The 16,899-nt window shown below is 34.4% G+C and overlaps 1 protein-coding gene across 1 annotated transcript in view; it reads left to right on the forward strand.

Annotated features, from left to right (window-relative positions):
• Positions 1-16,899, forward strand: part of LOC116420465 — a 181,700-nt gene that overhangs the window by 159,777 nt on the left and 5,024 nt on the right. Inside the window, exon 13 of the mRNA XM_031945481.1 lies at positions 10,475-10,585. Within this exon, the coding sequence (XP_031801341.1) occupies positions 10,475-10,585 (111 nt within the window). The remainder of the gene's footprint in view (positions 1-10,474; positions 10,586-16,899) is intronic.

Genomic DNA, 16,899 nt, shown 5'->3' on the forward strand with positions numbered 1-16,899 from the left:
TACCCTCCAGTTCTAGAATATCAGGACAGTTTTCCTTGATAATTTCTTGAAAGATGATGTCCAGTCCTGCCATTTAGGGGAGGGGGTGGGGGGGGGTAAGAGGTGAAAAATTGGAACAAGAGGTTTGGCAATTGTTAATGCTGTAAAGTTACCCATGTATATATCCTGTAAATAAAAGGCTATTAAATTAAAAAAAAAAAAAAAAAAAAAAAAAAAAAAGATGATGTCCAGGCTCTTTTTTGTATCATGACCAATGATTCAATAGTAGATGAATAATTTTTTAATTATCTCTCCTGGATCTGTTTTCCAGGTCAGTTGTTTTTCCAATGAAATATCTCACATTTTTTTCTATTTTTTCATTTTTTGGTTTTGCTTTATTGTACCTTGTTTTTTTTTATAAAGTCACTAGCTTCCATTTGCTCAATTCTATCTTTAAAGGAATTATTTTCCCCAGTAAGCTTTTGTACCTACTTTCCTAATTAGCTAATTTGGCTATTTAAGGCATTCTTTTCCTCATTAGCTTTTTGTATTTCCATTTGCAATACTCTCAATTTTTCCTCTATCTCTCTTAATAGATTTTCAAAATCCCTTTTGTGTTCTTCCATGGCTTGAACCCCATTCTTGTTTTTCTCAGAGGGTTTAGACAAAGGAGTTTTGACTTTGTTATCAGTTTCTCAATGTATAGTTTGATCTTTTTTGTCACCATAGTAACTTTCAATGGTCAAAAACTTTTTTAGTTGTCTGCTCTTACTTCTTACTCAACTTTTAACTCTGTTAAAGTGTGGTTTTGTTTCCATTGTAGAAGGTACAGTGTCCAGCACTGCTGCTGATTAAGAGGTCCCACTTCACTAATGCTGGTGTCCGAGCCAGAGTTGGTGCTGTGATTGGGGCTGGAGGGTCTGGGCCTGGGTCTGGGCTAGGGCCTCAGTGGCTGGGACCACAGAGCTCAGTCTATGCTAGTATTAATGGTAGGTTCCTTTCCTGGCTCCATAGACCTTTTCTTCTGACCTTTCAGGTCCTCTTTGGGGTCTCTGGGCTGAGAGGTTTAGAAGTCACCAGTATTGCCTCTGATTCAGAAGTTGGGCTAAGGTGGAACCAGGGCTGTGCTAGACTCTCACCTTGGTGTCACAAATCCTTTCTGCTGACCCTCTAAGTTTGCCTTTGGTTAGGAAATTTTCTACTCTGTCTTTTTGGGTGTTCTGATGTTTTAATAAATTTTGTTTAGAGTCATTATTTAAATGATGGAGCAATATGGGGGAAAGAGGTTGGGCAAGTTCCTGCCTTTATTCTGCCATCTTGACTCTATTTCCTGTCAGTTTGAATTTCTGTAGTTTTTCTTTGTCCCATGACTTGCCATTTTTAAAAACAATTGCCTCACAGTGTTCAGCATGATAGCAATGAGTCTCTTCATACTCAATTGGCGTGTGGTCTTTAGATAGTACCTATGTACTGTCCCAGGAATAATAATGGAAGCCTTTTTTTTAGCATGATAGAAACTGTGAGAACATTTTCTTTCCTGGCACAGTCTTCAAGGACTTTTGGGTCAGATCTTGTTCTCATAGGATAGATGAGGAAATTTGGCTTCTTCCTTTTAATAGAGATGTGACTTTATAGACTTTGTGATTTAGTAGCAAGTGATTTTTGGGGTTGTGCTAGGTATGGGACCCCACTGAGAGGGAGTACTGAGGCCACCTCAACCTTTGGGTTGCAGAAATGCCCTTAGTGAGCAAGGAACAGTGACACACAACATGGGAACAGCTTTTAACCTGACTGAGGTCACATCTAGTGGCTCGTAAGCAAGGATGCCTGAACAGGGGTTCTTGCCTGTGAATGAGTTGCCGACATGATTGTATTGGCTCTCCTTCCACTGGCAGATATCATGAATACACAAAGACCATGAATTGCTTCTCTGAATGGTGATTGGGAATTATCTGCTGTTCATGTGCTGATCATGCTTGCAAAAATGTATATCAGCAAGGCTGTGTGGAATAATAAACTGCAGCTCTTTTCACACTCTATGAGTCTTCCACTTCATTCATCTCACCTCAGAGATCAAAGGGCTCATATACTTTGAGCTCTTAAGATGGTTGCAACAGGTTTGATTTTGTCAAACTGTTTTTCTTTATTATAAAGGAGGAATCATGGGAAGACCTCATTTAGTAATAACTTTATTTAAGTTGACAAAGCTTCAATAACATTAAAAAAAGAAAAATAAACTATAGTCACTTCTGTGCCACAGTGAAATATCCTATAGGACTTTTTGTGTAGGTACCTAATAAACACTGAGGCAAAAAAAATTAGTTATAAGTTTATAAAATCATCTACATTTTTAGTTATCCTAATGATATCACATGTCCATTTCCTATCCCTAAATAATGAAAGTATATTTATTGGTATTTTTTTATACTCTAATTCAAATAGCTATTTCTATGACTAAGTTATAAGCAAAGATTCTAAACAGTGTAGTCAATTTGAGTTTCATGTTTACATGTAGAATATATTTAGCAAGCAAAATAGATTCCATAACTAACAAGTTGCTCCTAAGTCTGGAAGAATTTCATGCTTTTAATACAGATCATCTGGAAAATCTTTTTTTTTTTGCTCATATGACAAATTAACATATTTAAATTGAGATCAGGAAGATGTCCTCTCCAATCCAATCTTCAGGGTTTAAGATAGGAATTGGGCTTTGAGTTTCAACTTGTCAATTTCACTAGAAATCCAGCCAGCTATCTCTTTGCATATAGTCCAAACTGAACCAAAAAGCTTTGGAATACATTCTTCTCTTAGAGATTTCTAGGGAAAAATTTATTATCACTCATGATCATTCTTTTACTTTCCTTCCCAGCCTTATATCTGGGATGACTTTTACTGTGACTAACTTTAAAGAATCACAGAATCTCCTTGTTGGAAGAAATCTTAGAGGTTATCTATTTCAATTTACAACTAAACAGAAACTTCTTCTTCTTCATGCCCCAAAACTAAGTCATCTAGATAATGCTCAAAGACTTTCATTGATGGGGAACTTGCTATCTCAGAATATACTTAAAGAATGGCTATTTAGTTTTTGTATTAAGCTCCAATTCATTATGAATTTTTCAACTTATATTAAAATGAAATGTCTTTCAGCAACTTTTACTCATTACTTCTACTTCTGACCTCCAAGTCTAAAGAAAACAAATTTAACCACTCTTTTAAATGAGAGTCTTTCCTGTTTTCAACAATGGGATAATTCAGGCCAATTCTAATAGATGTGATGGAAAGAACCAACTGTGGGGACTAAATGTGGATCACAACATAGTATTTTTCACTCTTTTTGTTGTTGTTCGCGTTTTATTTTCTTTCTCATTTTTCCTTTTTTAATTTGATTTTTCTTGCGCAGAATGATAACTGTGAAAATATATATAGAAGAATTGCACATCTTTAACATATATAACATCTTTAACATTGCTTGTTGTCTAGGGGAGGAAGTGGGGGAAGGGAGGGAGAAAAATTTGGAACACAAAGTTTTGCAAGGGTGAATGATAAAAACTATCTTTGCATATATTTTATAAAATAAAAAGCTATTATTTAAAAATTTTAAAAATGAGAGCCTTTCAAATACACAAAGTTCAAATATATGAAGTTTGTTATGTCTAGCCTGAATCTAAAACTCCTAAGTTTCTCTGAACAACCATATTGGTATAGTTTCCAGCATTCTTAGCATTTATGATGATACCTTCCTGAATTTGTTCTAAATTTCTCACGTTTTTGCTAAAAAAATTTTGCATAAATGAACATGGTATTCTAAATATGGTCTAATTAGGGCAAAGCATGTCAAAATCACTATCTCTCTCATCTGTGATGACCTTGATCCTTCTCTGTAGAGAAAGGCCATACTACTGACAGTTGCCACATTTTCCTCTTGGATATTTTCTCTTCTGAGTTTTGGTGACACTTTTCTCTTGATATCCTCATACCTATCTGACTACTTCTTGGTTTTGCTACATCTTCATCTAGGTCATTCCTACTAATTTGGAATATGTCTAGGCTCTTTCCTTTCTACCTTCCATCATCCTCTATGATTTCTTCTTGGTGACCTAATCAGCCTCTCTGCAGACAGTTCATAAATCTGTGAATCCAGCCTTTCTATACCACTTTCATCATGTATTCATAGCTACTTCTTGGTTATTTACAGCTTGAGATCACCTACATATTAAACAACATATTCAAAATAGAACTTTTTATATTTTTCTTGAAACATGTCCCTCTCCTTTCTTCCAAATACTCTATTTCTTTTGAGGGCACTAATATTCTTTCAGTCTTCCAGATTTTTAGTGTCAGTATTTTTCTCATCTTCTCACTGTCCCTTATATCCAATCAGTTGCCAAATGTTACTGTTTCTACTTCATTGACATCTTGTATCTAGCTTCTTTCTACTCAAAGTTAACATTAGTTCAGGACCTCATGACCTCTTGTCTTGACTTGACAGTAGCCTTCCAATGAGTCTTTCTTCTTTATTTCTGTCCTTCACTCATTGTCTTAAGTGATTTTCTTTAAGAAGAAATCTAAATATGTTTCTCCCTTCCTCAAAAAACCCCAATGGCTCCCTGTTACCTCTCAGTCAAAATATATACATTTCTATTTGGATTTAAGGTCTTTACAACTTTGTCCCAGTTCAGCTTTCTGGTTTGATTACGGACTACTCCTCTTTCTTCATTCTGTGATCCAGCTAAACTGGAGCTCTTTTTGTTCAATTTATATGGTCAATAGTTTCTCATTTATATATACGTGCACTGCCCATACCCCATACCTAGAATGCATTCTCTCTTTACCTCTGTTTCATAATACCCCTAATTTTCTTCAAGACAGAGTTGAAGCATTAATTTCTTGATTCCCTCAACTGCTAATGTTCTTCCTTAATAATTACCTTATTATGAAGGTAATTAGCCAGCAAACTTCTGCCTTGTATTTAACTCATTTATATTTATTTTGCATAAAAATTATATGTGTATGTATCACCTTCCCCAGTAGAATATTATGTGGTTGAGAACAGGAATTGTTTCGTTATTTATCTTCATATTTCCAGTAGGCACATAGTAGGCACTTAATAAATACCTGTTGATTGACTGATTTATATAGCATGAAACATGAAGTGATATTTGAAGCCTCCATTATACTGGAATCACAAGATCTTTACGTTGGAAGTAATCTCAGAGGCATTCATTCTAACCCAAACAGAAACAAAATTCCTTTCAATAACATTTGGAATGGTCATTTTAGCCTTTGCATTCAGATCTCTATTGAGAAGAAATAATATCAACAACAATAATAGCTAATATTTAGGTAGCACTTACCATATTCTAGGCCCTCTGTTAAATATTTTGCCAATATCTTCTCATTACCCTGAGAGATAGATGCTATTATCATTTCCATTTGAAGATGAAATGTAAGTAACTTGCCCAGATGTGTGGACCCTGGAAGAAAAGAGATAAGGGCAAGAGACAGGGGACAGTGAAGAATGGAGGCAAGACAAGATACCTGATCAAGCCTCGTTTAAATGAGTGCAATAGTACAGGTATTTATAGCAATAGGAAAGGAAGCAGGGGTCGCACAAACTCAGTACAGAGTGGGGGCCCTAGACAAAGGATTGGTTTCTTGCTAAAGGATGAGTTGACCAGGTGTCTTTGGTCACAAAGCTCCAGGATGTGATCAGAAGGTGCCTAGATGTCTGCCTACTCAAGGTTAAGGCAGTCTTAGGAATGTGGCCTTATCACCTGTAGATTAGTACCGGCTCCCCACACCCAGGGTCACATATTATGAGTCCCTAAAGCCATATTTAAATTGGAAGATTAGTTTTCTTGATGACAGGTCTGGCCCTTTTTATCTAGATGCCACTGTGTTATCTAGATGCCACTGTGTTATCTAGATGCCACAAGGAACTCACATACTCCTGAGTTAATCCATTCCACTTTTGAATAGCTCTAATTTTTAGGAACTTTCCCCCCCTTAAGTCAAATGTAAGGTTCTTTCTTTTCAGTATCCATGCAAGGTTTCAAGACCATTCAGAGAAATCCAAAAACTACTTTGTGGGCTTCTTCCAATCTCTCAAATATTAGAAGATAGCTATTGTGCCCTCTCTAAGTCTTATTTTTTAGAATAATTATTCTTAGTTTCTTCATCCTATCCATCTTTGGAATGAACTCAAGATGCTTTGGCTATCCCAACTTTCTTCCTCTGACACTCTCCAGTTTACCAATGATCTTTCGAAAATGTAGATTCTATAATAGAACTTTGAATGTGATCTCACAAGGACAGATCAGTACTGGCTTTTCACTTTCCTTATCCTGGATTCTTTCTCATTCTCAATGCAGTTTAACTTATTTTGGCAATCATATCCCATTATTGATTCATATTAGGCTTATAGTTTACTCAAATACATTTTCTTTTCAAACTGTGTCTGGTGATATTGCATTCCTGACTTTGTTCTTGTGCACTCGACTTTTTGAATCTACATGTGTCATTATATTTATTCCTGATAGCATAGAATCTCAAAGTTAGCAGAGAAGTTAAAAGTCATTCACTTCAACTCATATGTGGGCAGAAATTTCCTCTAGAACATTTTGGAGAAATGTTTGTTTAATCTCTATTTGAAGACTTCCAAGGATGGGGAATCCACTACCTCTTGTACTCTGTTTGGATATCTCTAATTATTAGGTAATTTTCTCCTCCATCATGCTTAAACTTTCATTTCTGGAACTTCCTCCCCAAATACCCTAATTCTGCCATTCTACCATACTTTGCCTCCTTTCATGTTACAACCTTTTAAATATTTGAAGATACAATCATTTTGCCTGTAATTACTTTTCTCTTTTAGGATATAATATTCCATTCTTTTACTTGATTCCTACATCTTGTAATTTTGATTCCTTGCACCAACATAGTGGTCATCTTGGCTTTTTTCAGTACTGAGATTGATTGAGGCAATTCCAATGAAGTTCAGATGGAGGATGTCAAACGCAACCACAGAAACAACTATGGAGATTAGGTGTGGATTTAGGTGTAATGTTTTCACCTTTTTGTTGTTTGCTTGTTTTTTTCCCCCTCTTTCTCATTTTTTTTTTACCTTTTGTTATGGTTTTTCTTACACAGCATGAGAAATATTAAGAGAATTGTACATATTTAATCTATATCTGATTCCTAACTGAGTTGAGAGGAGGAAGAGAGAAAATTTTGGAACACAGGATTTTACAGGGAAGAATGTTGGAGACTATTTTAGCATGTATTTGGAAAAAATAAAATACTATTATATATTAAAAACAAAACAAAACATGGCATCCACATTAAAATACAATACTCCAGGTATGTTTTCATCATGGCAATATACAGTAGGACTATAACATCAAACAATAGCAATTATACTACTGTTAACTGTGAGCTCCTTGAGATTAGGGACTATCTTTAAGCCTTTCTTTATATACCTAGTGCTTACCACAATTTATTAGGAAATATGCTAATAGTTTCCTAATATTTCCTTCACATGGATCTCTTCTACATTTCATTGTGGAAGAGATTATTATTCTTCCTTTGATACTGTCAAGGTGGATTTTCATACAGCATTTGAATATTATGTTATTCCCAGTTCTTGTATCTGATGATTCGCTTTCTACTCAGTTTGACTCTAGTCTGAATTTTCCTTTTTCTTTCTTATCCTGTTTCCACATATCTGTTCATAATACTGAAATCTGAAAATCTGATTGATATAGGATTTTGAAATGAACTATTGAATAATTCATAATTGAAGTGAAATAAATAGTAATTAAAGGCATCATAGGTTTAACACCTTTAACATATTTGCTTAAGAATATGAACACTATGATTATAAAAATGATTAACATATAGAATTAAGTTTCTCTTTCAGTCAGAAGTACAATAAAAAAGATTTTACTAAACAGACATATTCACCTGTTTTCCTTTTGCAACCTCATGTGTACTTGATTAAGTTCTCAAAAATTTCATTCATTCATTCATTTAGCAAACCTGTTATGTTCAAATACTAAGACCACAAAAATACAGCATAGTTTGTGTCTTCAGGGAGCTTTGTATCCTGGAAATACAATACTTAAACATATAAATAAATACAATTTGAAGAACATATACATATATCTTCCAAACTCTTTAAAATGTTTTTACTATAGTAGTGATGTCTTGAATTCATATATCACTGTCTAATCAACAGATGATCTCCATTAAATAAATTCCAGTGACTCCCTACTCCTTCAAAATCAAATATATAATTCTCTTTTGGATTTTTTAAAGTCCTTCATCATCTGTCCTCATCTACCTTTTTAGTCTCCAGTGCACAATGCTGGGAACATAGAAGGCTTGTTAACTGACTATTAAGGATTTTAAAGTAACACTTTTACTCTAAATTTTTTTCTCTTAAATTGAATAAGGTTAGAAAAGAATACCTTTTTTCTCAAAGATCCATGGCACCTACACAAAAATTGATCATGCACTAGGGTATAAAACCTCACAGTCAAATGCAGAAAGCTAGAAATAATAAACATATCTTTTTTCAGATCATGATGCAGTAAAAATAATTACATGAAATAAAGGGTAATGGAAAAGTAGACCAAAACTTAATTGGAAATTAAATAATCGAATCCTAAAGAATGAGTGGGTGAAACAACAAATTATAGAAACTACCAATAATTTCATCTAAGAGAATGACAATAATGAGGCAACATATAAAAACTTATAGGATGCAGCCAAAGCAGTTCTGGGGAGGAGGGGAATTTATATCTTTAGATACTTACATGAATAAAATAGTGAAAGAGGAGATTAATGAATTGGGGATGCAACTAAAAAAGCTAGACAAAGAACAAATTAAAATTCAACAAATAAATACCAAATTAAAAATTCTAAAAATCAAAGGAGAGAGTATTAAGATTGAAAGTGAGAAAACTATTGAGCTAATAAATAAAACTGGAGTTGGACTTTTAAAAAAATTAATTTTTTTATTTTATTAAAACTTTTTATTTACAAAATATATGCATGGGTAATTTTTCAACACTGATCCTTGCAAAACCTTCTTGTTCTAAATTTTCCCCTCCTTTCCTCCACCCACTTTCCTAGATGGCAGGTAGTCCAATACATGTTAAATATGTTAAAATATATGTTAAATCCAATATATGTATACGTAGTTATTTATCTTGCTGCACAAGAAAAATTGTGTCAAGAAGGAAAAAAAAAAAACAGGGAAAGAAAACAAAATGCAAACAAACAATAACATAAAGAATGAAAATGCTATGTTGTGGTCCAAACTACGTTCCTATAATCCTCTCTCTGGGTGTAGATGACTCTTTTCATCACTGAACAACTGGAACTGGTTTGAATCATCTCATTGTTGAAGAGAGCCATGTCCATCAGAATTGATCATTGTATAGTGTTGTTGCCATGTATAATGATCTCCTGGTTCTGCTCATTTCACTTAGGATCAGTTCATGTAAGTCTCTCCAGGCCTTTCTGAAATCATCTTGCTGTTTCTTACAGAAAAATAATATTCCATAACATTCATATACCATAACTTATTCAGCCATTTTCCAATTGATGGGCATCCACTCAGTTTCCAGTTTCTTGCTACTACAAAAAGGACTGCCACAAACATTTTGGACATGTGGGTCTCTTTTCCTCCTTTATGATTTCTTCAGGAATATAATCCCAGTAGAAATATTGCTGGGTTAAAGGGTATGCACAGTATGACAACTTTTTGAGTAGTTCCAAATTGCTCTCCAGAATGGTTGGATGCATTCACAATTCTACCAACAAAGGATCAGTGTCCCAGTTTTCCCATATCCCCTCCAACATTTGTTATTATCTTTTCCTATTATCTCAGCCAATCTGAGAGGTGTGTAGTAGTATCTCAGAGTTGTCTTAATTTGCATTTCTCTGATCAATAGTGATTGGAGACTGGAAATAGTTTCAATTTCTTCATCTGAAAATTGTCTGTTCATATCCTGTGACCATTTATAAATTGGAGAATGACTTGAATTCTTATAAATTTGAGTCAATTCTCTATATATTTTAGAAATGACACCTTTTATCAGATCCTTTGAATGTAAAAATGTTTTCCCAGTTTATTGCTTCCCTTCAGAGTTAGTCTTATGCAAAAACCAAAATAGATCCTTTTCTCTTTGTGTTTAATTTCCATGTAAAGATAATTTTTGTATGGGATTTAATTGTGCATATTGGATGTAAAGAGAAGCTTCTGTCCCCTCAACTTATTAATGAGGAAAGCAGGAAAAGAAAGAAATAATGAATAACTAGAAGAAAGATAGAAAAGTATAAGAGGGACATTAAAATTTAGTTGAAAAATATAAAATTTTTGATTTGAGATAACTGTTCACATGAAAGTAGCTACAAAAGCCCATTTGGTCTTGGCTTCCTAACTAATTTGTGTTCCTTTATCCTTTTGTGATCTCTTCCTTTCCAGGGTTTGTTTATTGGCTAGCTATTGCCATGGCACACTGGAGTGTCTAAAACTCAGTTTCTGCAAGGAAATCACCCTGGATGCTATTAAAAAGCTTTGCAAAAACTGCACACGGTAAGACCTTAACTTTAAAAAAACAAAAATAAATTTAAAATAAAATAAGTATATGTAGATAAAATTTATAAATATTCATTATATATAAATATAAAATTAAATTAAATTGAAAATACAAATTAAAAAAAGAAACCTAAAACAAACCATGAATTTGTTGCCTGTTGATTTACCTTCCTTTTTTTTTTCTTTTTCTGTTTCATGGTAAACTATTGTTCAAAAATACATAAACATTTTCCAGAAAACAGCTGAAGAGTATATCACATAATGGATAATAGAGAACTTTCTTTTTATTGATTTTGGGAGTTTTGAGTATTTTTAAAAACTGTTCAAAAAGGATTTCTTTTTCTTTCCTTCTCAAAAACCTTCATAAACATGCTGGTTTTGTCATATAACCATAGGATGTAAAGCTGAAAGGGATTTTAGGTATTTTCTAGTTTAGCTCCTTTATTTTATTTTATTTTTTTAAATTAATTAATTTATTTATTTTAAATAACTTTTTATTGACAGAACCCATGCCAGGGTAATTTTTTTAATAGCCTTTTATTTACAGGTTATATGTATGGGTAACTTTACATCATTGACAATTGCCAAACCTCTTGTTCCAATTTTCCCCCTCCTTCCCCCCACCCCCTCCCTCAGATGGCAGGATGACCAGTAGATGTTAAATATATTAAAATATAAATTAGATACACAATAAGGATACATGACCAAACCGTTATTTTGCTGTACAAAAAGAATCAGACGCTGAAATATTATACAATTAGCTTGTGAAGGAAATCCAAAATGCAGGTGGGCAAAAATAAAGGGATTGGGAATTCAATGTAATGGTTTTTAGTCATCTCCCAGAGTTCTTTCGCTGGGCATAGCTGGTTCAGTTCATTACTGCTCCATTGGAAATGATTTGGTTGATCTCATTACTGAGGATGGCCAAGTCCATCAGAATTGATCATCATATAGTATTGTTGTTGAAGTATATAATGATCTCTTGGCCCTGCTTGTTTCACTCAGCATCAGTTCGTGTAAGTCTCTCCAGGCCTTTCTGAAATCATCCTGTTGGACATTTCTTAGCCAGAGTAATTTTTTACAACATTATCCCTTGCACTCACTTCCATCAGAATACATCCTCATACAGTATTGTTGTTGAGATATATAATGATCTCCTGGTTCTGCTCATTTCATTCAGCATCAGTTCATGTAAGTCTCGCCAATCCTCTCTGTATTCATCCTGCTGGTCATTTCTTACAGAACAATAATATTCCATAACATTCATATACCACAATTTACTCAACCATTCTCCAATTGATGTACATCCATTCATTTTCCAGCTTCTACCACTACAAACATAGCTCCTTTATTTTAGAGATGAAATCAAAACCTAAGAAGTTTATAACTTGTCCATGGTCACTTAAATGCTAAGTAATAGAACTAGGATCCCAAAACAGACTTTTGGACTGAAAATACAACACTTTTTTTCACTTCACTACATTGTTGAGCAAGAGAAATGTTGGAAAGATATTTTGAATTTCATTGATTGTTTTTACTTAAAATGTATACATTGCTGTATATTCTTATTACTATATAACAATTATAGATTCTGTTGAACATTTTTTCATGTTTCTGAAATTAAATTTCCTAAAGAGATGCTTAAAATTCACTTTATTAACCCATCACTAATTTCCAAAAGTTTTATCAAGCAGGTAGGTAGTACTTTAGAGAAAACTCTTGACTTGGAGTTAGAAAGATCTAAATTTTAGTCCTTCTTGAAACATTTATTAGCCATGTAATCTTGGGCCAGTCACTTAGCTTCTCTCAACCTCAGTTTTTTCATATGTAAAATGGGGGTAATAATATCTACCTCATAATTTATTGGGATGAACAAATGTTAGCATATGTAAAATACTTTGTAAATGTTATAGTGTTATATAAATCCTAATTATTATCAATAATATTGATAGTATTTGTTTCAGATATGCTATTAATATATTCATATATTATAGACTAGTTGAATTTGTTTGATGAATATAATGTATAAATTGTTTCACGAGACTGACTAGGTCCCTTTTGGAACATAAAATCTTTCAAGAAGTGGAAATTCTGTTTAATAAAGTTCATGTAAATGGAATAGTACAATTTATTAGGCCAAAAAACTAAAATAAACAAGGTAATTAGCAGGATTAGAAGTTGAATTCAAGTTAGTCAGTTGTAATTGTAAAAGCATTAATTTAAAATTTTTTCTCTCCTCTCTTTCTCTCAAATATGATATGATTCTCTTAAAAGCTAACAAATGGTAAATGAGTTCTAAGTTTGGAATTAAAGAACCAAGGATCATGGATAGTAATCTCTGTGACAAAATCAGGGCATAGATGAAAAAATTCCTGCCTTTAAGGACTGAGTATTGTCAGGATAGAGAGCGGGAATAAACATTATATTGACATAGAAGTAAAGACAAAATAAATATATCCCAAAAAAATTCCAGGAGACAATCATCAAAATCTAGGGATATCAAGAAAGGCCTTATGATGGGAAAGCAGTGGAGAGAAGTGGTATTGTCTAATGTAGTCAAGGTAATAATTCCCAATTGCAAATGATGTGTTTAGGGTTTATCATCACACGTTGGAGTTTGTTCATGTGAAGAATTCACAATGGCCATTCTCTTTGACAAAAATTAGGTTTATTTAAGAGAAGAGGTTATAGACAAAATGAAAAGATACCAAAAAGAATACACCAGGAATGGTAAATATGAAATAGAATTGGGAGAGCATAGAGCAATTAACAATGGTAAAACCAAGTTCCCTAGTGGACTCACAGTTAGCCAGGAGAAAGGAAATAATGCCTTTAATTGGCAGGTTAAATCCATGAAGGGATTTGGTATCCTAAAAGAGTTAGCTATGAAAAGGAGAAAGAGAAGAAAGAACCATGAGGCACGGAGAATGAGAGGAAAGACACCACGAGGCACAAGGAGGAGGAGAAGAAAGACCATGAGGCAGAACACTATGAAGGAGTGATCCAAAAGGGTTCAGCAAAGATGGCATGGGTCATGGACAGGTTTATAGGGGAAATTTAGCCTCAGTGATTTGGCATAACTTGTATCTCTGACTGGGCATAGTAAGGTAGGGCTACCCAAGACCTCCACAATGAGTGGGACTATAAGGTCCCCATCAGTACCCTTCCCTGCTTGCTTGAGGGAGTAATTCCATCAATACTTTAGTCTTTCTTTGTCAGTCCCACCTAGTTAGTTACTTATTACTCTTAATAAAAATAGAGAGGTTCAGAAAAGGAAAAATTTTGTGGGAAAGATATTTCTGTTTTGGATAAGGGGAGTTTGAGATATCTTTGGGATGTATAATCTGAATTTTTCCATAGCATTTGGTGAAAGATTGGATATGTTTATCTAGGAGTCGTTTTCATGTAAGTGATCACTGAATCTATGAGAGTTGATAAAAAAGAGTGTATAGGGGAAAAAAGAGTGTAAAAGGGGGAAAAAAATTAAAAACAGAACAAAGCTTGAGAGAAAAACCTCATGAAAGAGGCTAAGAAATAGTGGCTAGGAAAATAGAAAGAAAAGCACAATTTTATTATAGAATTCACATTGTTCCTGAAAAAACACCTCCAAAAGCATGGCATCTCTCTCTCCCTCAAAAGGTTCTTGATGGGGATAGAGCCAAGATGGCAAAGAGGATACATGCTTCATTCTAAGCTCCCCTTCCACTCTCACTACTAATTACTAAATTCAGCCTCTGAAATAGTGCTTGACTGGTAAAATCCACCAATATTGGGAGTACAACAGATTACAAGCCAAAGATAATCTGGAAGATCGCCACAAAAGGTTTGTCCTGATAAGGTGGGAGGAGGCCAGCAGGGAGGCAGAACACAGAGACTAGCACACCTCAGGGTGGTGTGTGGTCTCCATAGGTAAAAAATTTGCAGGGAGGACTCTACCACAGGTTGGATGCTCTGCTTTGGTCACAAAGCACTAGATCAGCAGAGAAATTACACAAACTCCAAAGGTAGAGTGTACTCCAAAAAACACCAGAATTTAATAGGACTTGACTACACCCACCCAGCACTGAAAGTGACTCAGCACAGACCACAGCACATTTGTGCAGCTGCATTCTGCAGCTGCGGGCTTTTGCCCAGAGCAGCCACATTTCTGCACACCAGGGAGGCTCTGCCCAGAGCAATTGAACTTCCACAGCATGGCCACTCTTCCCAGGGCAGTGACACGTTGGATGTAGGATTCTTCATAGGGCACTTTTGCAGCTTTGCACTCTTTGCAGCCTGTTTGCAGGACAGCTACTGTCCATCTATCCCTGTTCTGTAGAGGAAGCTAGTAACCTCCTTGCTCTGAAGGCAGACCCTAATGGCTTTTAAAAATATGAGTAAAAGAACCAAGCAAACTCTAACTATTGATAGCTTCTATACAGAAAGAGAGCAGGTTTCCAGTCCCAAGGAGACTAACAGCAGACAGTCTCCAGACAAAACCCCAAAGGGGGATATAACTGATCCCCATCACACAAGGCTCTCCTAGAAGAAATGATAAAATCCAACAGTTTAAATTCCATTTAAAGTAACTGCCGATAATATAAAATATTTGGAAATCTATATGCCAAGGGAAAGTCAAGAACTATATGAGCAAAACTAGAGAGCTAGAAGAAAAATGGGGAAAGGAAAGAAAAGCTCTGCAAGAGAGTACAGAAAAATCATATAGCTCATTAAAAGAACAATTTGATAAAGTGGAAAAATAAAACAACTTCCTGAAATGTGAATTGGAAAAGACAAAGAATTCCCAGGGAAACAGAATTTGTGAATTGGAAAAGATAAAGAACTCCCAGGAAAGTAGAATTTGTGAATTGGAAAAAGAAAATAACTCCAGTAAAAAAAATAGTGAAATGGAAAAAATTCCATAAAGCAAAACAACTCATTTAAAAATTCAATTGGACATATAAAAAAGAAGTAAAAAAAAGTTAATGAAGAAAATAACTCATTAAAAATCAGAACAACAAACAGAAATGAATGATTTGTTGAGACATCAAGAATCAGTCAAGCAAAACTAAAAAAATGAAAAAGTAGAAAAAAATGTTAAATATCTACCTGAAAAACAACAGACCTAGAAAATAGATCTAGGAGAGATAATCTGAGGATTATTGGACTTCCTGAAAATGATGATAAAAAAATAGCCTATTCATTATTTTACAGGAAATCATCAAAGAGAACTCCCCAAATGTAATAGAATCAGAAGGTAAAATAGGCACTGAAAGAATTCATTAAACACTTTCTGAAAGAGACTTAAATAAAATACTCCAAGGAGTGTGACTAAATTTCAGAACTATCAGACTAAGGAAAAAATATTACAAGTAGCCAGGAAAAAAACAATTCAAATACCAAGGAGCCACAATAAGGATCACTCAGGATCTATCTGCTTCCACATTAAAGGATTGAGGGGCATGGAATCTGATATTCTGAAAGGCAAAAGAACTTGGAATATAGTCAAGAATAAACTACCCAGCTAAGCTGAACATTTTTTCCAGGGAAGAAGATGGACATTCAGTGAAACAGATGAATTCCATTTATTCCTAATGAAAAAACCATAGCTAAAGAAAAAAAAATTGACCTCCAGGACTCAAGAGAAGCATAAAAAAATAAAAAGAACTATTGAGAACTGTATTTCTGTTATGGGCATCCATAAAGAGTGCATGTATAATTTAATTTTACTGTTATAATACAAAAAAGGGATATTGAAGTGGAAAGGGGATAGTATCAGAAAAAGGGAAAAAGGGAGATAAAAAGAGGGAAATTGCATCCCACGAAGAGGCTAAGGAAGCCTTCATATCTGAGGGAATTTAGGGAGGGGGAGAAACATTGTGTGAACCTTACTCTCATCAGATTTGGCTCAAAGAGAAAATATTAGACATATTTGGTTTACAGAGAAACTTCTCTCACCTCATTAAAAAGTAGGAGAGGAAAAGGGAAAAGGAAAAGAGTAAAAAGGGAAAGATATAAAAAAGGGGAAGGGACTCAAAGGAGGTGGGAAAGATTCTAAAGAGGGAGAGCTACATGAGGCAAGTAGTGCCCATAAGTTTAATACTGGGGAGGGGCTTAAGGGGGAAAGAAAAAGAAAAGCATAATCTGAGGATAATAAGATTGTAGGAAATAGAGAATTAGTAGTTTTAACCATAAATGTGAATGGGATGAACTCTCCCATAAAGCAGAGGCAGATATCAGACTGGATCAAAGCCAGAATCCTATAATATGTTGTTTACAGGAAACACATTTAAAGCACGGTGGTACATACACAGTAAAGGCAAAAGGCTGGA

This window comes from Sarcophilus harrisii, chromosome 1 (genome assembly GCF_902635505.1).
Source record: "Sarcophilus harrisii chromosome 1, mSarHar1.11, whole genome shotgun sequence".
NCBI classification, from domain to species: Eukaryota; Metazoa; Chordata; class Mammalia; order Dasyuromorphia; family Dasyuridae; genus Sarcophilus; species Sarcophilus harrisii.